Raw genomic sequence first — 21607 nt, 5'->3', positions numbered from 1 at the left:
GGGCCCCAGGCCCCGCCCTCCGGCCTGGACCCGCCCCCCACACCGACCGACTCAGTGGGAGAAGGATGCTCGCAGCCTCCGCAGAGGCGCCTCCCAGGCCCTACCTTCCCAGCCTTTCTGCGTGGAGCGCCGCCCCAGATGCCGCCCCCACCCCGCCCTTCCGGCGCCCAGCCCGCCCCGGGACCTCCACGAGCTGCGATGTCACCAACCGTCCCTTCACCTGGGATGAGGCCTTTGGCCGTGACCCACTGTGCTTCGTCCTCCCCTCCCCGTCGAAAACCCACGTCCTGAAGATTTTTAAAGGAGAAGACTCTGGAAGCCGGAGGCGCTTGCCACGCTAAGCAGCAGACTTGAGCACCAATGTGTGATGTGCGGCCCACTGCGACCCCGAGGGACAAAACCCGAGACAGGATCAGGCTGAGGGCTTAACGCAGCTCTTAGAAAGGAGCAAGGGGACATTTTTTTTTTTTTTACTGTATGTTTGCCCAACCAAACAAGCAAAAAAACTCCCTTCCACATTACTGTCCTTTGGATTCAGTTCTTAGTCATTCTTGTTGGACCGGTGTTGGTTGCAGCCAACCCGTCTGGCCTTCCCACCTCTCCCTTCTCCTCCCCGTAACCCCAGCAAGCCCACTCAAATACGCGTGAAATTCTATGGAATAAAGCCCGAAGTTTTACGTTAATTCATTTATCGGGGTGGGGGGGGGGGCGTGAGTGTGTCCTACAGGCACACTTCTGGAGAGGTCAGAGGACAACCTGCTCTCTCTGGCCACCGTGTGGGTCCAGGAACTGACTCGGGCAGTGGGGCTTGGCAGCAGGCAGTCCCTCTAAGATGTTCCAAGCCCGACGTTCTGAACATGGTTTACGAGGCTCTTCTGAAACAGAAGCCTGAAGAGGGCTTGGTGTCGCAAGCCTTTAATTGCATCACTCAGGAGGCAGGCGGATCTCTGTGAGTTCGAGGCCAGCCTACTGCTACTGAGTGAGTGCCAGGACAGCCAGGGCTACATAGAGAAGCTGTGTCTTAAAAAAAAAAAAAAAAAAAAAAAACTGTTGTAGCAGACCATACATAAATCTCTTTGCAGCTGGTGTATTCTCATTGTTGTTTTTGTTTTTAATGGTTGCCATATATTTCCCCTGAAAATCCTGGCAACCCGACCACCAGGGTGTGCATCTTGGTGTGTGACTTACCAGCAGTTCTTATTTTTTTTAATTTATTTCTTTTTATTTGCAGTGGTGTTTTGCCTACATGTATATCTGTGTGAGGTTGTCAGATCTTGGAGTTACAGACACTTATTAGCTGCCATGTGGGTGCTGGGAATCGAACCTGGGTCGTCTGGAAGAGCAGTCAATGCTCTTAACCACTGAGCCACCTCTCCAGCCCCTTCCTGGCAGTGCTTACTGTCACCTACACAGCCACCACCTTCCTGTTGTGTGTTTACATCTTTGTTTTTCCTATCAGGTTCTCTGATGGCAGCAGTTGTGGTTTTTATTAGTCCCCTCGCTTGGCACACATTAGGTCTTTAATACCTGTTAAGTGAATGAGTGAATGAATGAGTGAGTGAATGAACGAGCAAAGAAGCAACAAGACAGGAGCAGTCTAGTGCAGACGAAGAGACCATGGTTTCTACAGTTGCTTCTACACTGGTGTTGCTTCAGACCAATGGGCTTTCTGCGGACTGGGCTGCCGTTAGAGAAAGCCCTGCTCCAGAGCCGGGGCCGAGAGAAGGCAGGTGTGTGTGTCCTTGCTGGAGGACACACATGATACATTTGATATTAGCCAAAAGGCCAAGAAATGATGACACAAAGGAAAAATAAAAGTTTTCTTTCAAAAAAATTATTACGTTTCCTGATTTCTGTGTCCATGCACAGCCGGGGACGTCAGAGGCCAACTGGCAGGGTTTGCTCCTCCATCTTACTAACCTGGGCATGATCCCGGGATCGAGCGCAGGTGGTCGGGCATGGTGACCAGCTCCTTTACCTGCTGAGCTCTCTGCCAGCCTGAAAGCGGTCTTTTAATCCTGTGAATAAAGAAGGGCTGGACGGGCGGCGGCGGCGGCGGCGGCGGCGGCGGCGGCGCACGCCTTTAATCCCAGCACTCGGGAGGCAGAGGCAGGTGGATCTCTGTGAGTTCGAGGCCAGCCTGGACTACCAAGCGAGTTCCAGGACAGGCGCAAAGCTACACAGAGAAACACTGTCTCGAAAAACCAAAAAAAAAAAAAAAAAAAAAAAAAAGGACTGGAGGTATGCTCAGCGGTCAAGAGTACTTCCTGCTCTTCCAATGACGGTAATATTAGTCAGGTTCCCCAGAGTCACAGAACTTATGGAATGAATCTCTTCCTACCCCCCCCACCCTCCCACTCCACACACACACACACACACACACCCTTCGCCTCTCTCAAGATTCATTCATATATTTGAAGAGTCTGCTTCAAGGGCACGAGGCACAGGATAAGAGCTGGTGAAGGGAGCCAACAGCACAAAGAGGGATCAAATCAGGGCCGGAACCACTTGAACTTCAGTACGCCTCCTACTTGGGCCTTACAGCACACCGAATGGTAGATTATTTTATAACAGAATGTATTTTGTAATATGGCTACTATTTATTAAGCATTTACTACATGTTCACTTTTCCTGGACTGTCTCATCTAGTTCTCAGAAACTCTACTTTAAACATGAGAAAGCTAACACGGGAGTTAAATCTGTCCCAGGTTGTATGTGTTTGAAAAGGATAGCCTGTATACACGCAAATCTGCCTTCATTCCTAACCCTGTCCACAAAATCTCCTGTTATCTGAACCTCCAAGAAATTCTGACTTGTTCAAGAAGATATGGCACAAATGAAAGACCCGAGCCTGGAGGTGCTACTGGCCTTTGCTCTCGGGAGGCAGAGGCAGAAGGATCTCTGAGTTCAAGGCCATCCTGGTCTATAGAGTGAGTTCCAGGCCAGCCAGGGCTACACAGAGAAACCCTGTCTCAGAAAGAAAGAAAGAGAGAAAGAAAGAAGGAAAGAAAGGAAGAAAGAAAGAAAAAGACATGGATTTGATCCAGCCTATGCATTTCCCAGACTTTATGGTACAAGTAGGTGAGAATCGCAGGATGCTGGAGCAGATCCCCTGTGGAAGAGCCACAGAAACATTCACAGTACTTCCGTTTCTGAGCAGCCTATATCCTAGGAAACTCAAACAGAACTAGAAGTCATTTGATACTGGAATTTATTTGTTCTGACCATCTGATCACCGTGGTAGAAACGACAGTGCCCAGGACGGAGGCTCTGCAGGAAAACCAGAGACACCAAAATAAACACTGCAGACAGGGCCTGGGAACGGCCTGGGAAGACAGGTTCTGTGGCAGCTGCCCAGTCAGATCTCCTCTCTTCTCCGTGTTCCAAGTCTTAATTACAATAAAAAAAAAAAAAAAAAACGTTTACCAGTGACTATGAGAATTCCAGTCGCCCATGAACCAAAACATAGGACAAGAGGGAGGGAATTCAGAGTTAACTTGATGTTAAGTTAAGTAAACATCAAGTGAGGGCTGAAAAACTCACTCCAACAGAGAAACCTGTAACACAGGACAGGAGCCCGGAAACATCTTCCTGGGAGATATTACTCCACAGAGACAGCCGATGCAGGACAGGTAAGGGCTTACTCCCCGGAGATCCCACGCCAACTACTGAGGCTTTCTAATGCAGATGTCCCTTGTTCGGATCTCCTGTGTGTGTGTGTGTGGGGGGGGGGAGCTGCTGTTTCCCAAAGCCGGTGTGGTGAAAAGGGGTTCCCACCATCAAGCCGCTTTCTCTAAGGAAGCCCCAAAGGGTAAGGTGAGAAAGCCGCCAACGCGCTTCCCTGCTATTCCAGTTTGAACCACCAGGGGGCCCCCTGGGTCCAGAAAATTGAGCGCCGGCTCCTGGCTTTGCTCCCAGCGAAGGATGAGGGTTGGGGCCAGAGAGCCCAGGGCCAGCTGGGTTTCCCCAGCACCTGAAGGCGGGCGTCCCGAGGAGTCTCGGGTTTCAAGAGGGCTGGCGGTTGCCTGTCTGAACGCTTCTCTGTGCCTTGGAATTGTACAGAATGTCTCTTGTGGCTTTTCCTCCTCCCTCTTTTCCTGTTGACTCTCCCCATCCGGCTCTATGAATCACTGGACTCCACAGGAAAGCAGCAGATGTTGACTTTACTTCTTTTAAGTCAACGTCAGCTCTCTCCTGCGGAGTGGGGAGCAGGCAGGAAGGTGAGAAAGTGTTTCGGGGTAGGTGGGTGGGCGATGGAGGAGAACCTTCTTTTTGGAATTGTGAGGGAGGACAAGGGGATTCTCAAAGGAATCAGGGGGAAAAAAATCTTTTGACCCCCGGTAATGGGGGAGATAGGGCCCCAAACAAAGGCCCAATGTTGGAGGTGGAACCCGGCAGGGCCAGGAGGAAAGCACAGGGTGGGGGCATTATGTGTTTGGGTGCCAGCCCTTCGTGTCTGAGGCAAAGCCTCATCTCTTGCCAGCAGCATACCCATGGCTCAAAAGTCAAGTCAGGCTGCAGGTCTGGAGACATTTTCCAGAAGCATCTTTTCCCTCTGAGCCAAGCCTCGGTTTTGACATGAGTCTCTAGAAGAGGCCGCCAGAGAGGACTTTCGGAGTCCTCCGTCCTCTGCAGTCACTGCACCGACTTCTCGTCCGTCTGCTCTTCCTTGGGGATTTTCTTACGGGCAAAGAAGCCAAGCTGGAGAGGGGAAGGTTCAAGTCATTGCCAGATGCCCCGACTGAGGGCCTTGCTAATAGCCCTCCTGCTTATCTGAGGTCTTGGTGTTTGTTCTGCTCCCAAAAAATGGGATTCAAATTTATTTTCTTTGGCTGAGTTTGACTCAAGCAACATTTGTGGACTAGAGTGAAGGACGTCCAAACATAACACCCCCGGCCTGTTTTACTGCCCAGCACACAGCCTGTTTTTCTCGACAGTAAGATGCTCCAAACTGTGGGCACAACACTCCCACCACCCACAAAAGCTGGGCTCACCTTCCAGAGGCAGAAGACGAGGAGAGCAAGCAGGAGCAGCCCTCCCAGGACACTGCCCACGAGGATCCACAGGGAGATGAGGGTGGTGCGGGTCTGAATCACCTCCAGCAGGCTCTGCATGTCAAGGAGAGTTTGTTTTGTTTTGATTTGCCATGCTTTGCTTTTGAGACGGGCTTCTGTGGGTTTGTTTGCTTGCTTGTTTTTGAGGCAGAGTTTCGTTATATGTCCCAGACTGCCCTTTCAACTCATGGCAAGCCTCCTCTCTCAGCCTGCCAGTGCTAGAATTACAGGCATGCATCACCACACCTGACTTGGGTTTTATTTGTGCCCTTTAACCCGGCCAGCCTCATTCAACATGATAACAAAGCCAGCCCCCAAATAGAGAACAAAACAACAACAACCTACTTAAAAACACTGAAGCCAGGTAGCGGAAGTGCCACCTCTGATTGGTGGACTACCGCCTAATGGATATAGTTTTGCTCTGAAAAATCCCATTGTGGGGCTGGAGAGATGGCTCAGTGGCTAAAAGCATTTGTTTTTGCAAAGGATCTGGGTTTGGTTCCCAGTGCCCACAGGGTAGCTCAAAACCATCTCAGTTTGGAGGAAATCCAATGCCTTCTTCTGACCTCCACTCACATGGTACACTCACAGGCAGGCAAAACACTGATACTCATAAGATGTTAAAAACTAAATTGGAAAAAGAAAAAGGCCATCCTTCACCCATCCCATTGCCACTGTTTCCACGGCTCCAGTCCTACCTCACTCCAGGAGGATGCCTCTGGCAGTTGCAGGACGCTGCCGTTCTCAGTTCCTAACGTGAAGGTGCTGACCACCGTCAGTGACTTGAACTTGGCCTGTGAGACAAGCAGATGGGAAAACATTGAAACTGAGCCATCATCTGGTGCTGTGGACCCCCACGAACAAAGCTGAAGCTCAGCTGCAGTTACCAGGGCTCTGAAGGCCGGAAGATGTTGGAAATCGATGGGGAAAAAGAGTGGAAAACAGAAAGCCTGCTCTGAAAATACTGTCCACAAGGGCATCCAACTCCCCTTTCCTTCTAGGGACTCCAGTGGGCTGAAGCTTTCTACTCTGAGACTAGGGACGTGTTTCCTGCCAACTCCCACTAACCCTGATGCCAGGATCTAAGTGCGGGTTGAGTGTCTCTTCATGTGCCCAATCTTGGTATCTGCTGCAAGATGTTAGGAGGGGAATCTTTATCCAACTGTTGTGTTTAGCAGTGGGCCTTTGTGAAGTGCTTAGGATGAAAGTCATTCAGTGGAACCTTGGGACTGAATCCTGATGGCTTTGAAAGAAGGGCAGGTAAGACTGGATACACACAAGTACAAGTGGCCACCGTAGACTCAGCAGGACCCCTTACAGAAGCTGAGCCCAGAAGAGCCTCGTGCCTTGAACCTAATCCACCTGGGGTTTACATCGTTGTCTTTGTCCACTGGCCTGTGAGATCCTGGAGGTTAAGGACCATGTCTGGCCAGCCTTCATGCTGCCAGTATCTAGGACAAGTGTGTAGTGATGTGTGTGTGTGTGTGTGTGTGTGTGTGTGTGTGTGTGTGTGTGTGTTTAACTTTGTCAAGTAGGTGAGATTAGGGGGCCAGTGAGCGTCCAGGGGTGCACCTGAATCACTCTCCTATGTCACCATTGTTGGGATTACAAGCACATGTCACTGTACCCAGCTTTCTATGTGGGTCCTGGGGTGCAAACTCAAGTCTTCATGACTTACCTACTGAGTCACGCCAGCCCCCTAGTGGCTTCTTCTTTTTTTTTTTTTTTTTTTTGGTTTTTCGAGACAGGGTTTCTCTGTGTAGCTTTGGAGCCTTTCCTAGAACTCACTCTGTAGACCAGGCTGGCCTCAAACTCACAGAGATCTGCCTGCCTCTGCCTCCCAAGTGCTGGGATTAAAGGTGTACGTCACCACCTCTCCCTAGTGGCTTCTTAACAAAAGTTAACTAAAAAAGTAATTAAGCTAGCTATGGTGGTATACACCCGTAACCCCAGGACTCACTCAGGAGGGTGTACACCCTAACCCCAGGACTCACTCAGGAGGGCGTACACCCTAACCCCAGGACTCACTCAGGAGGGCGTACACCCTAACCCCAGGACTCACTCAGGAGGGCGTACACCCTAACCCCAGGACTCACTCAGGAGGGCATACACCCTAACCCCAGGACTCACTCAGGAGGGTGTACACCCTAACCCAGCACTCACTCAGGAGGGCGTACACCCTAACCCAGCACTCACTCAGGAGGGCGTACACCCTAACCCAGCACTCACTCAGGAGGGTGTACACCCTAACCCAGCACTCACTCAGGAGGGTGTACACCCTAACCCAGCACTCACTCAGGAGGGTGTACACCCTAACCCAGCACTCACTCAGGAGGGTGTACACCCTAACCCAGCACTCACTCAGGAGGGTGTACACCCTAACCCAGCACTCACTCAGGAGGGCGTACACCCTAACCCAGCACTCAGGAGACTGAATCAGGTCGAGATTAACTGGAACAATTCACTGAGATCCTGGGGAAGGGGGTGGAGAGATGGGTCAGCCAGTGTCTGCTGCTCTTGAAGAGGACCAGAGTTCGGTCCCAGCACCCAGGCAACTGTAACTCTAGCTCCAGGGCACCCAATTCCTTCTTCTGCTCTCTGTGAGCACTCACATACAAGTGCACACACTTACACATGGATACACATATGTACACATAAAAATAAATCTTGAAAAATAATAAAAATGTCTGGGGGAGTCAGTGGTAGAATGCTTACATTATATCCCAGAGGCCTCTGATACAATCCTCAGTCACACACATGCACACACGCACACAGCTGAATCAGACAAGATGACCAAGAAAGCTAGAGACACTACCGGATGTGGAGAGGAATGATACGTCAGGCTTAACTCACCTAAGACTTAGGCTTATCGCCCAGAGACCTCCCAATAGTGAAGGCAGCAGTTACATGTATCGTATTAAACAACATAAACACCCAGTGCTAAATAGTCATTTACAGTTAAGATGCCAGTTCCCTGCCCATGTTGACTTCTGAGTGCCAAGCATCATAGTAAATTCAATCTCATCTCCCCAGCTCCGGAGACCTTCATAATCCAGATCCCTCTCACCTGTGCAGTTTTACTTCCCACTGCCCCATAAAATCCTGTAAATGATATCAATTACTGTATTCACTTGTTTAACAAAAAAGTATTAAAACCCGCAATGGGTTAGACATGATACGTGATAGGTCTTAACCTCCTCACTGTCGACTAACCACAGAATCATTCCTATAATAGGCACTTGATGGAGTATGAGTGTGTGTGTGCACATGTGTGTGCTCATGTGTGTATGTGTGCACATGTACTCACGAGAGTGGCTGGCTGGCGTGGTGCTTGCTATAGACCAGGCTAGCCCGGAACTTTGAACTCACAGAGATCTATCTGCCCCTGCCTCTGGAGTGCTGAGATTAAGGATGTACATCATCACCCCTGGCCTGATGAATTATTGATTAAATGTGGGCATTCTATTAACTGACTCATATGATGATGGAACTAAGGGATGCTAAGTAGAGGAAAATACAGGGTGGCGGCTATGTCCTATTGAGGACTTGCCATATGTCCATCTCATGACCTCCTTCTAACAGTTCCACAAGCTAGGTACTATCATTCTCATTTAAGGATCAGGCAAAAGCCGGGCATGGTGGCGCACGCCTTTAATCCCAGAGCTTGGGAGGCAGAGGCAGGTGGATCTCTGTGAATTCAAGGCCAGCCTGGTCTACAGAGTGAGTTCCAGGTCAGCCAGGACTACACAGAGAAACCCTGTCTCAAACAAACAAAAAAATCCCAAACAAACCAAAAAGATGAGGAAGAAAGACCAGAGAGATGAAATCACTTGCTCATGGTCAGAGGGAGGCTGAACTTCAACCGGAGTCTACCGACCTCCTAATCTCGTGTTAACATTTCTGATAGAAGCGGAGAGGCAGAAAAGGGCAGATTTACCCTCCGGAAGAACTCGTTGTGAACCAGCCTCAGCAGTCCAACAGAGATCTCAGTCCCCTTCGCCAGCTGTCCAAGGCGGCACCTCACGGCCTGACACCGGCTGTTACTCCCGTTCTGTCAGAAGAGAGACAGATCAGGACGCTGGAGGGGACAGCTCGCCCTCCCATCTCCACTTCCCACCCACCTTTCACCAGACACCAATCTCTGCTTGCATTCCTGTCCCAGGCACCTTCCGGGGACTCCTACCAGTCGGTTTGTGTGCTGAAGTTCCTCTGGGTGCACAGGGGACCCTGGGGGCTCAGTCAGGTTCTGCACCGTGCAGCTTGCCTAAAGGAAGATCCAACTTGAAAGACCCTCTCTGGATAACCCCTTCCCTCCCTCCCAAGCCACCTGGAAAAGAATGGTCGGTCCCAGGAGGAGGCGCTCCGCGAGCAGTGTGGGCCGGCAGACAGGAGTCCACCAGTTCAAGACTGCAACGCTCTAGCCCAGACTCACATTGCTACTGATGACCTGAGATAGCGACAGGAAGTAATCGCCCCCATGGGCTACCGCGGGAAGGAGGGCTGAGATGATGAGGCCACTGACCACGTGACAGCCAAGGTTCTGAACCTGCGAGAAGAATTTAGATTGGAAGGAGGCGAGAGACAGAGGACCTGCTTCGTCTGTTCCCCGTCAGCCATGATTCTTCTCGTCCTTCCCCCACACAGCTATTGCCCCTCCCCCAGCCCCACCCCTAGCATGCCCAGACCGCTCCCCACCACCAGCTTCTCACCCTAAGAGTGGTTTTGAACTCAGGGCCAGGGCCCACTGGGAGAGTCCTGTAAGGGTGAACCTCGTATCGATGCAGAGTGGACTCACTGTGGAGACACCAAGCCAGGCGGTGTAAAGGCATGGCCGTGAGAATGACACAGGGCACGTGATCGGCATACAGACGTGGATTCCGGGAAGGTGGGGTCAGCCGTGGGTCATGGGATAGGGATGCGGGACAAAGAAGGAAACTGAATAAAACACGAACTTGATTTTTAAAACAACGTATGGCCATACCCCACACCTCTTCGCCCTCATTCCAATGCTCAGGACCTGACAAGGCCAGCAAAGTGAGGTGCTTAAGAGCAAGGGTTAGCGACGCGTGGGGGTGAGGACCAAGAGACTGAGCAGCCCAAGGATTGGTGCTCCTGGGAACACTGAAGCTCACGGAAGGCCAGGGAGGAAGCAAAGGATGTGAGTCAGGGTCAGAACAGGTCCCAGCCGGGAGCCCAGCCATACCTAGAGAAGAGGAGCTGAGGCTCGTACCGGATGTAGGCAGAGGTCTGAACTGTGTTATCTTGAAGGGTCTCGTTCTTCTCCAGGCTACTGCTGTAGGGGCAAGGTGTGTGGGGGGGGTCACATCCCGGTCCCTCCTCAGGGACCCTCCCTGCTACTAGAGGAATCAGGGCTGTTTCTTTAGCCACCCACTTCTCCGACTTTCAGTCCAGACCCCCGAGAGGGGTTGGAGAGGGCTGGAGGAAGCTCCTTCTCACCTACTGGCGGTCAGCCTCACCAAGACCTGGCTCAGGAGCGAGGTGCAGCTGAATTCAAACTCGAGCAGAAAGGTCACCTGGGGGTGAGGGACGTGGATGGAATAATGAGAAATTCTTCCTTGTGGGAAAACCACAGAGGAACAAGAGCCCGCGTCTACCTCCTCCCCAGAACTTCCATGCCCCGCGGATCCCAGACCCCCACTTTCCCGGCCCCTTTCCTCATCGTGGACCCAAACTCACCTTGGCCCCTGCCTGGAAGACTGGGTGGCCCACGATGCACACCCGGGCGTGGGGAGAAGGGACCGAACATTCCACCTTCACTGATTTGGCCCTCTGAAGGCAAAGGATTGGAGGCGGAAGTCAGAGTTGGGGCTGCCCTTCCACCCACTAAGATGCTAAACGCTGAGCCTTCCTTCAGAGCACCCCACAGCCAAAGCTGATAATCTCCTCCTCCTCCTCCTCCCTCCTCTCCTTCGCTTCAGACCCTTCCCCCAAGGGTACCTGAGGAGTGAGACTGGCCAGGTGGAGGTTTCTAGAGAACCTGAGACTCAGGCTAGTGTTGTAGGCGTTTTCTTTCTTGTTCTCCAGGGTTGCTGACACCAGCAGTTTCTGCCGGCCGCCGTGAACCACAAATGGAGACTTCCTAAGAACGGGAAATAGAGGGAAGACTGAGAGGTAAAAGAAATCAAAAGTCTCACTTCCAACATGGTGGCACACGCTTTTAATCCCAGCACTTGGGAGGCAGAAGCAGGTGAATCTCCGTGAGGTCAAGGGCAGCCTGGTCTACATAGCAAGCTCCAGGCGAGCCAGGGCTACATAGGGAGAACCTGTCTCAAAAACAACTCTCTAGCCCCCCTTGAGTCCCTTCCGGCTTGCTTAGCTCATCCCCATCTAACCTGGAGCCTCTGATGTCCATGTCAGCCTGAAGCACCAGGTCTGTGATACATTCATTGTCAGGGCCACAGTCTTTTGAGAAGGGGACCTAGAAGAGAGGCGAGGGTCGGAGGGCTGGGAGGAAGGCGAGGAGGAAGGACTGGAATTGGGGGAAAGTGAAGAGAAGAGAGGCTGTATTTTGGTCACCAGAGCCTGGATCAGATTTCACCATTTGTGTGTGGCCTCCCCTTTCTCTTAAGTTCACTGGGAGAGCAGCCCTGGGACCCCAGACCACGCAGGGCACGGCACCGCTAACCAGTTTTTGGACAGAGGTGGACGATCTCTCTTCCAGCACAGGCCCTGACTTGGTGGTGTTGTCCAAGGCAAAAGTCACAGTCAAGGCCACTGGCCGGAGGTAATCCGACGTGTCCTGAGGAAAAGCAGAATGAAGGACAGATTGTGGGAAAACAGGATCAGAGCAGAAGCCAGGCCTCTGCAGAGGACACCAAGTGTGACCGTCCAGGAAGTCCTTTCTATGTCCTGGGCACCGTGTCCCAAGGTTGTCACAATACGATGGACTGTGACTCAGACACAACCCCTCTGATACAGTTATCCGTGTGTATCATCCCTTTCAGCCAAGGACCCTGAGGTGCAGCAGCTAAGTGACTTGGCAGAGTTCATGGTGACAAATTATAGAGCAAGGGTTCCAGTCCTATCATCCTGACCCTGATCTGAATTGTCTCAGTCTCTCTGCTTCAGTTTTGTTGTTGACCTGGTTGAAACGCCCCTGGGACCCAGGCTTCCCCTCACTCTCAGGCCCAGTGCGAAGCAGTGCCTACCCCCTCCTCACCAGCACGTGGAAGTGCAGCTGTTCACAGGTGACATTCCCTACACTGAGCTGGAGCCGTCTCGGGGACAGCCGCTGGCCAGAGCCATCAAATGCTGCACGCGCCCCAGCTGTCCACTCATCCAGGGATGCTGAGAATCGTATGTCTGATCGGGAGAGGCAAGCATGAGAATGGAGACAAGTACCAACACCAGGGCGGGCTAGGGCTTGAGCGTTGTCTTGGATACACTGTAGTCACTCACAGAACCTGCGGTCCCAACGCCCGGGAGTGTGAGAGGTCACTTGGAAGCACAGGGCTGCTGTCAGGCAGGCTGCTTCCTGGCCTCTTCGCCTACAGTCCTTCTGAACCACGCTGATGTGCGGTGGCATCACATCCAGGCTTGGAAGCAGGTGTATGATGGGCTGGGAGCTGGGAACAGGGTGGGGAAGAAATTCTAGAAGGAGCAGGTAAGTCTCCCCTCCACCCACAAAAGTACAACCCTAGACTGAGGATGGAGCTCAGTGGTAGAGCTCTTCAGGGTCTGAGCTTGCACTTCAGAACAAGAAGAAAAGAAAAAGGTAAGAATTGCAACCTTACTACTTGCTTCCCCATGATTAAGAAAGAAAAAAAAAATTAAGGTCTGAATAGGTCACCCTTCCCAGAAGCCTATGACAGAAGTCGCATAACAATACATTCAATTTGATAAGCACTAATGTCAGAGCTGGAGAGATGGCCCAGTGATTAAAAGCACTGGCTGCTCTTCCAGAGGGCTCAGGTTTGATTCTTAGCACCCACAAAGCAGCTTAAGGCCCTCTGTAAAACTCCAGTTCCAGGAGATCTGATACCCTCTTCTGGTCTCCACAGGTACTGCACATACACACAGTGCATAAACAGGCAAAACACCCACACACATAAAATAACAATAAATAAGCACTGTTAGAAATCTTTATGTGGACCATCCCATTTGATATCTGCAACAAACCAGTAAGATAGTGACAGTTACTTTTATTCTATGAACTAGGAGCTTAGGCATCAGATTAGTTGACCAAGGGACCCAAATCTAAATCTGTGACCTTTGTTCTTATAAGCTGTGCGTTCCTGTGCACTGCTACCCAAGCTGATACCCCCTCACCTGAGCAGGATGGCTGCCCCATGGGCACCCACAGCAACGTCCACGAGATCATCTCCATCCAGATCTAACCGGCCGTCCACGCTTCGGCCGAAGTAGCGGAGGGCCTGTGGCATGGATCCAGCAGCGATCCGCTGCGGGGGGAGGGGAGACTGAGGAAGGGTTCCATCTGCTTTTCTGTCCTCCTGCAAGCCTCTTTCTAACATTCCCATCCATCAAGAGAATAAGAAAAATTCTCCTGTCTCAGGACTCCCTCCCTCACCATCTCACTTCTCAACCTATGAATACGGGCACCGGCTTGGATCGGCTCTTAAGCCAAGTGGAAGATAAATAAGCAGAGAAAACAACTTCCTTCCCTTGCTACCACTGAATCCCATTTTCAATTGTTTGTTTTTATTTTGATTTTGAGACATCTCACCATGCAGTCCTGCCTAGCTTGGAACTCACTTATGTGGGCCAGGTTGGCCTTGAACTCACAGAGATTCACCCCCACACTGCTAACCTGGGTAGGATGGGGCCTGATTCCATCCTGGGCTCCATGATACAGGTATAATGCTCCCTGGTGCCCATCCTCCAGGGGTGCCCCCACAGCCACATCGGCGAAACCATCCTGGTTCAGATCAGGAAGAGCGGCCATGGCAAAGCCAAATCGAGAATCCTGGGAGCGTCCTGGCTGAAGGGTTCCTTGGAGCATCAGCAAAACTTGCTTGTAGTGGTAAGGAGATAGAAGGAATCGCTTATCTGGTGACCCTCTCCTCTCAGCGAGCTCTCAGATATATGTGTCTCTCTCTCTCCCCTTCTTCCACCACCCCCCCCCCACACATCCTGGGGGGTCCCACGGATCTCACCTGTCCTACCACATACACGTAAACACGTCCGGTCTCTTTGTTCTGGGGACCCAGGAACATGGGGGCCGCCACAAGTAAGACATCAGTTACCCCATCGCTGTCTGTATCCAATGGGCACAGCTCACTGCCAAAGTATGAGCCAATCTGGGCGAGGTGGGTGGTGAGGAGCCCAGAGAGAAGGTGGGTGTGGACAGCTGGACTCAGCAGGAAGCACTCACCACTCTGCCAATCTGGTCCTCACACCCCTGACAGACTGTCTACCAGAATTCAGCATGGACTTCCCAGCCTTGCCCTTTCCCTTGGCATTCTTCTTCAGCCTGGACGTCCTGGGGACCCAAGGGTCCCACCCTCCCCTGATGTCATACCTGATCCCCCTGGAGGCTCTGGGTGACCCTCAGAGCCCCATCTTTCTTTAGCTGGAAGACTATGACCTTTCCTCGATGTCTAAACCTCGGTGCCCCCGAGACAAAGAGGCGGCGTCCACCCGGCAGACTTATGGAGGAAACAGAGTAACCTAGAAGTGAGGAGGGATCAGATGTAAAAGGAAAAGAAGATGAGGTAAGAGTGGACGGCGTGCTAAGGGCATCAGGTGAGTTCTCAAGAGAGTCAGTGAAAAACTGCCTGAGTGAAGAAGGAGTGCCTCCTACCCCCTACTGGCTCTCCCTCACCCTCCCAGTGCCCCGCAACTCTGTTACTCACCCAGGTAGGCTGCATGGTTCTGCAGTGCAGGGGGAAACTCATCTTCCAGGGCCGTTCGTGGGGGGAAAAGGCGGCGACCTTCTTCAAGCCATAGCACCGAGCCCCCCCAGTCATAGGCCCCCACCATCCCAAAGAGAATCCCATCCTGAGGGGCAGAACCAGACGAGGACACTGAGAAGACAGTGGGAATAGGAGAAAAACGACTCCCCAGGAGTGAGATGCTCATGTAAGGGTACACTGTGGTCAGAAAGGCATGGAGGGTCAGGATGCAGGAGTGAGATGCTCGTGTAAGGGTACACTGTGGTCAGAAAGGCATGGAGGGTCAGGATGCAGGAGTGAGATGCTCGTGTAAGGGTACACTGCGGTCAGAAAAGCATGAAGGTTCAGGACGCAGTCTGGTTAAAGGAGAAATCTGGACGGGCCTTAGGGTTGAAGTTATCTGAGTCAGAGACTGGAGAGGATTATGAAGAGATCAAGGGCTCGGGGATGTTGCAGAGGGTCAGGGTCTGTCCAACCTGTAGCCGGTGGGTGGAGAAGCCAATCTCAGACATTTCTAGCCCAAAGGAGCTTTCATTTTCTCCACGGGACCCTTGGACACGAGAAAATTGCAAAGCGCTATCAGGGGAGCTCGCTCTACTGAACTCCCTCTAGAATGCCCCCAACCCGGTCTTCCATTTCGCCAGGATAATCATTACCTTCAAGACCGAAAATCCGGTCTCCCAGTGCGTCCACAATGTCTGTCAGCGCGGCCTCATCTGTGACGTTGAAGAAGAATCGCTCATCTGGATCACTAGCGATGTCTCTGATTTCCCGAAGAAAAGAGCTAGGGTCTCTCTGTCGCCGGAGATAGTGACCAAGGACCTGAGTTCAAGATGGGGGTCTATTAGCTGTGTGAAGTAAGTTGTTAGAGCTGATAGAGAACATAGCCAGCTAAAGAAAGAGGAAGACCAGACAAGGAGAGACACACAGACACTGTAAAACACAATTGAAGTCCAGGGAGTTGCTGATACTATTTCCTCTGTGTTTCACATCCTGAAAACCTTTCTCCATCTCTCTTTTTAGATCCAGAGTCTATTCTTGGTCTGGGAAAATAACTCAGTGAGTAGAGTGCTCGCCACACACCTGACAGCCTGAGTTCAGATCCCCAGACCCACATAAAAGCATAAAATGCTGGACAACAGCACAAGCTTATCTGCAATCCTAGCAGGCTCCTACCAGGAGATAGGAAGCTGAGTCAGAAGACTGGCCCAAACCTGTGGGTCAGCTAGCCTGGCCTATTGTATACAGCTGAACAAGAGACCCAGTCTCAAACAAGGTGGAAGGAGAGGACCACTATCTGAGGTTGTTCTCTGCCCTGCGTGTGTGTGTGTGTGTGTGTGTGTGTGTGTGTGTGTGTGTGTGTATCATAGTATGTGCACACATGCACACACACACACACACACACACATCATACAAACACACACACAATACAACACAGAACAAACCCAAAAAGCACCAGTCCCAAGTCTCACCGCAATCCCGTAACGTGTTACTTTCCCAGCCTCACAGGCCTTTAGTGCTGCTGGAAGGTCCTCTCCATCATGGGATTCTCCATCAGTGACAACCACCAGCAGCCTTGCAGCCTCGGGTCTGCCCCCCCGGGACTCACTGAACCCTTCTGTGCTAAGAAGAGAAAAGAATGAGATACAGTCATGGTATAAGCGTGTATGTGAGTGTACACACACACACACACACACACACACACACACACACATACACACACACAATGTATTTAACACTGTCAGCAGTTCACTGAGGTCAGATGTTGTATCTTCTAGGCCATTCCCCAACAGTGTTTAACATGCAAACTGGCACAAAGTCACGGTTTGAATGTTTGGATGCCACAGAACACGTAGAATAACCTATCATCAGTGTAAATAAGTACAGGCTTTAGTCATTCACAGATTCATTCAGCAGACGTTGTGTTTGGGTTGACAAAAATCAAGGACATGGAGAATAGACACTGGTCGTGGGGCCAGGCCGTCTTCCCAGAGGTTAGTTAGTTTAGGGTCTAGTTTGGAAAGAAAGCTAGGACATGAGCAGTTGAAAAGCTAAGGATCAGAACTGACACAGAAGCAGAGAAGAGGTGGGGCTCTGGTCACAAGACCAGACAAGGAGAGACACACAGACACTGTAAAACACAGTAAGAGAGAGTCCAGTGACAGAGTGGCAGCAGTCAGCTGAGCCTTCCTCCGTGAACTTCCGGCACACGAAGATAAGCATACAGAGCATCTTGTGATGGCACCCTACACCCCAGCCCCTCTCCTCGCCCTGCTGATCCTTCGTTCTCCCACATCCCCTTCCCCATGCCTCACCATGCCACCATTATTGCTTGGGCAGTTCTTGTTTCTCGTCCCTCCCGCCGACTGAGGTTCCTGGCTGCTCTCACAACTTCTTCCTTGGTTCGGAAATCTCCCAGGGACCACTCGTGCACAGGGCTCTCCCCGTACTGTACCAGTCCTACCTGAAAATAATAAGCCACGTTCCCAAATGGGATGTCTGCAGAGGATGAAGGAGAAGAAAGGACGGAGAAGAAATGAACACCCCTCAGGCGGGTCCAGCCTGTAGCTCGTGGGCCCCAAGCAGCTGCGTGCAGCCAAGGACAGCTATCCTAAACTTACTTCAAACATTATGAGATTTTTGTGACTTTTTGGTAACTTAATTGCACATTTCTTAATCACGAGTTCTGCAGATGACAATGTCCTGGTGCTATTCAAGATGTTGGACATGCCTGATTACACTAAAGGGACCACGACTATTTATCTCTTTCCCGCCAAGCCCATCCACATATCCTTTTCTTACCTGTATCTGCTCCGGATCAATAAACAGTCTCCCTACCAGCCTCCGAAGGAAAGTCTGAACTTCAGACCAGGGATAGATACTATTGGAGCCATCCAAAACAATGACGACGTCCATGTATGTAGGACAGCCTAGAAGGGGAAACATAGTGATGGGAAACAGACATGGGAGGATGCTGGGGTGGAGCCAACAATGGGAAACGTCACAGGAGGATGCCTCAGTGTAAGCTAGGACTTCCTTCTTACACGCAAGGAAAGGACTACGCCAGGTCCTAAGTGCAGGAATGAACGAAAGAAGAGAAGGACAAGTGTGAAGAATGAAATACGCCCTGGGTAGAAACCTACCACTAGTCTGTGTATGGGAGACTGAGAAAGCATCACTTCTGTATGTGTGTGTCTGTGTGGGAGTTGAACTAAGGGCTCTACTCATGCTCTACAATGTGCCACTGAGGGGCAGGTCCAGCTCCGAGGGTCGTTTCTGATAGTGGTAAACCAAAGAGGCAGCAGAGGCCAGGCATGACAGTACATGTCTACTATCCTAGTCCTTGAGAAGCCGAGGCAGGCGAATCCCACGTTCAAGGGTATCCTGGACTACATAATAAAACCATCTCCAAAAAGGCGGCAAATAGGAAGGTATATGAGAGGACTGGGGGAGACCTCAATAGCCGAGTGCTCACTTGGCATGCGTGAGACCCACAAAAACCAGACATTGAAGATTCTGAGAAAATGCACTGGCGTAGAGAACATTGTAAACAAAGGGAAATACAGGTCCAAAATAAACGGCACACAGAGGAATAATCATGTAAACGTGATGGCGGAGGCACAGGACTTGCAGAGGACAAGCTGCGTTTTTCAAGCTGGTTAAGCCGGATCTTGGTGTCTTGACGCTCTGCTAAGGAGTCTGGATTCTAATGTCAGCAAACAGCAGGCTGCTGCATGCACTATTGGGAATGGTGAGGACAGCCATGCAGACCCTCCGCCAAGTCTTCTGTCCTGTTTCCCCCACCCAGCACCCCCATCTGGGAACTGAGTTCTCAGGCCCTTGCACTGGCTCACGTTGGGCAGTGGGTGCCAGGCTTCCCTGGGGCCGGAATGAAGCATCCACACGGGCACATATTCCAGAACTGAAGACAGAGCTGCCACAGGCACGAGACCAGAGCGGGGCACAGGCCTGGGGTGGGTAGGGGAAATAGTTATTCCCAGACCTGAGAGAGGCCCCTCAGAACATGCATCCAGTTAAAAAAGAGTTAAGATTACACCATGGGATACCCTATCTTGCTCTCTAGGGATTTTGAATTCCTTGACTCTTCTATATGGACTCATTTCCCTTACCATAATGCTCTTTTCCCTGCCGCGAACCTTCTGAGACCCTTTAGCTCACCATGAATCCCCCATCACCATCTGTCTCTAGCAGAGACATGCCCAGGTGCATATTCACAGCAGGCTGAGAGGAATTTCCCAGTTGATAGTCACCTGGTTGGAGGAGGGGTAGAAGAGGATGAAGTCATGGGGTCAAAGACTGGGTGCTTTAGTTCTGTGTAGTTTGGGAAGAGCATGAAGAGGAGGCAGTATCGAGTTGAAGGCCAGGTCTGCATAGGTTATGGGGGCAGCAAAGAAGCTGATGTACAAGGACTCAGTTACTGGGTGTCAAAATCAAGGATTAGCAGGGGAAAGTCAGGCATCTTCTTACCCAGGTGGCCCTTGGCACATGGGGCATTGTGGGATCCCCCTATAGAGCAGCGATAAACATCCCCCCGCCGGTCACCTGAAGGCCCATCCCAAGGGGCGCCCACCAGCATCCTGGGAGGGAAATATGGACATAAGCATCAGGTGAACGTGACTCTTAATGTAGGAGAGAGGGAAGGCGCATGGAGATGGCAAGTTTAGAGCTCTAGGCCCTTTCAAGGATCAGCTTAGAGACCCACTTATCTTGCCTCCCTTTTCACCAGAGCTACCACAGTCCCAATCCCATGGTCCTCCGGTTCCCTTCTCACCATCGCTGTCCACCCACAACATGCTGTAAGACGCTGTATCCAAATTCGGCCTCCGGTGGCCCTGTGAATAGGCGTGGGTGATGCTCATCCAGATTAAAGGGGGAGCAGAGACCTGGGAGGCCAGGATCATAATTAGCATCAACCTGTCGGTCAATTGAAGAAGGGCTGGAGAAGCCAAGAGATGCACAAGACAAGAGGGTGCATCTCCATCTCCATGTGTCTGCCTGATTACTTATAAGCCTTCCAGGCCTCCGTCAATGTCATGTACTCAGAGCCCCAGCTGGGATGATGGGACGATTCTCTTCCTGCGTGGGGGTCCCAAGGCCCTCTGCCACGCTGAAGCACAGCTGCGTTTCCATTCTCACTCCTGAAATCTCCTTCACAGACACGTCTGGAAAGGTCAAGTTACTCTTTCCACATCATTCCTCCTACACACCCTCCTAAGCCATGAGAGTCAAAAGAGGGAGCTCGCCCTTCTGCAGCCACAGAATAGCCACCCTTCCAAATTCTTCCCAAACCCGGGGCCGTGGGGAGAAGGAGAGGAGGGCGAGGAGCCCCGGGTCTGGGTGTCTCCTTTCCATTCCTTCTTGACATTGTCACACTTGGACTCTTTCTCCAAGGTCTAGGACGTTGGTTGCTCCCAGCCAGTGCTAATTAACTGGGTGGAACCACCGGCCTGCCCACACACAGAGTTTGCCATCTATCCTTGTTAAGGGTCCTACCCCCCCCAAAAAAAAACTCCCCCATAATCTGCTGCTTATCTCCTCCACCTCCCAACTACCCCTTGCCCATAGTTTCCTCAAACTCTAGCCCACTCTCCGGGTCCCCAACCATGTCCTGCTGAGTCCTTTCTTCTGACCCCAATTCCCCTAAAATCAGGGCTGGTATTTTAGGAAACAAAGATTACAGGGTACCAGCAGGGAAAACTTCCAGGCCTCCTGTCCTCCCATACTTCTCTTCTCCATTGTCTCTCTCCTTCTGTTCAGGCCACTCTCCCTCAGTCCCACTCTCACCCTCCAGTAGCTGTAACTCAACGCAAACTGTGCTCGCTTTCAGAAAGGTATTTTGCATGTGAGCCTTTTTTTGCATCCAGGAAGTTGGCAGGGTTGTAAGGCCAGGAATTCGTTAGATGAACCCCGAGTTCTGACCACACAGTAAGGCAATTATGCCCGGGAGTGCCAGTGGTAGGGAGAAGCCCGGAGGGTAATGGTAGGGATCAGACTAGCTGCATGGAAGAGGAGAAACGTGTTTCTATTCTGTATCCTCATTTCTGTGGAGTTTAGGGCAAAGGTTTGAGATAACGAGGTGCAAATCTTACTCAAGCCCTAGGTAGCTTCAACGGCTGCCATTTGGGAATCTAAAAATATGAGCGCACACGTGAAATATAGTACCAGTATTAACCTCTGACCCGAACTCCCAAATTATTCTAACGGTAATGGTCCCAATTCTAAACAATCTACATAGCATCCATTCCCACCAGAAACCCCGAAGTTCTTCTCCCTCACCTGTCAGAAACACCAGGGGCACGAACAGGTGAGGAACGGAGAGGCGTGCCATGCCTGCTTGTCCGGTCTTGTCCAAGAAGGCCTCTGCGCCTCTCTGTCCCTCTCCTTCGCTGCTTTCTTTACTTTCCCTCCAATCCTGCCCCCTCCCACTGGCAGCTAAAAATAAAGTTGGACGGAATGGGAGGGGTGGTGCGCGGGGAACCGTGGGGAGCCCCGGACCAAGAGGACAGAGGGATCTCAGTCCCGGCCTCGGGCTTGGTGCTGCCCCCTGGAGGCCTCAAGTGATATTCAACGGGAACAGCTTTGGACCCTTTGTGAGGCTGCTTTCCCCCTCCGTGTTTGGTGTACAGTGATTTCCTCCCGTTTGGAACGGAGAGCAGAAGA

General features: G+C 51.5%; 1 protein-coding gene across 3 annotated transcripts; it reads right to left on the bottom strand.

Annotated features, from left to right (window-relative positions):
• Positions 1-3194: 3194 nt before the first annotated feature.
• Positions 3195-21314, bottom strand: Itga10 (integrin subunit alpha 10). 3 transcript variants are annotated; one of them, XM_052731680.1, is made up of 30 exons: positions 21224-21314; positions 19719-19830; positions 19415-19524; positions 19106-19197; positions 18781-18895; positions 17729-17856; positions 17242-17390; positions 16399-16549; positions 15583-15748; positions 15403-15476; positions 14888-15032; positions 14554-14702; positions 14189-14332; positions 13843-14046; positions 13344-13474; positions 12474-12640; positions 12235-12377; positions 11701-11814; positions 11408-11493; positions 11013-11154; positions 10752-10844; positions 10512-10588; positions 10258-10347; positions 9764-9848; positions 9487-9600; positions 9238-9318; positions 8992-9105; positions 5753-5848; positions 4995-5108; positions 3195-4701 (listed from the first exon to the last, which is right to left on the bottom strand). In XM_052731680.1, the coding sequence occupies exons 1-30, from the start codon at positions 21273-21275 to the stop codon at positions 4636-4638; spliced, it is 3504 nt and encodes a 1167-aa protein (XP_052587640.1). In that variant the 5' UTR covers positions 21276-21314; the 3' UTR covers positions 3195-4635. The 3 variants fall into 3 exon arrangements, with proteins under 3 accessions (XP_052587640.1, XP_052587641.1, XP_052587642.1); XM_052731681.1 differs by having other exon boundaries at positions 10258-10344; XM_052731682.1 differs by lacking the exons at positions 18781-18895; positions 19106-19197; positions 19415-19524; positions 21224-21314 and having other exon boundaries at positions 19719-19806.
• Between the last annotated feature and the right edge of the window lie 293 nt (positions 21315-21607).

The sequence above is a fragment of the Peromyscus californicus genome, unplaced genomic scaffold (genome assembly GCF_007827085.1).
Source record: "Peromyscus californicus insignis strain IS unplaced genomic scaffold, ASM782708v3 Scaffold_9__1_contigs__length_137607984, whole genome shotgun sequence".
Taxonomy (NCBI): Eukaryota; Metazoa; Chordata; class Mammalia; order Rodentia; family Cricetidae; genus Peromyscus; species Peromyscus californicus.
Note: the sequence above shows the minus strand (reverse complement) of the source record. Positions and strands in the feature narration are given on the sequence as shown.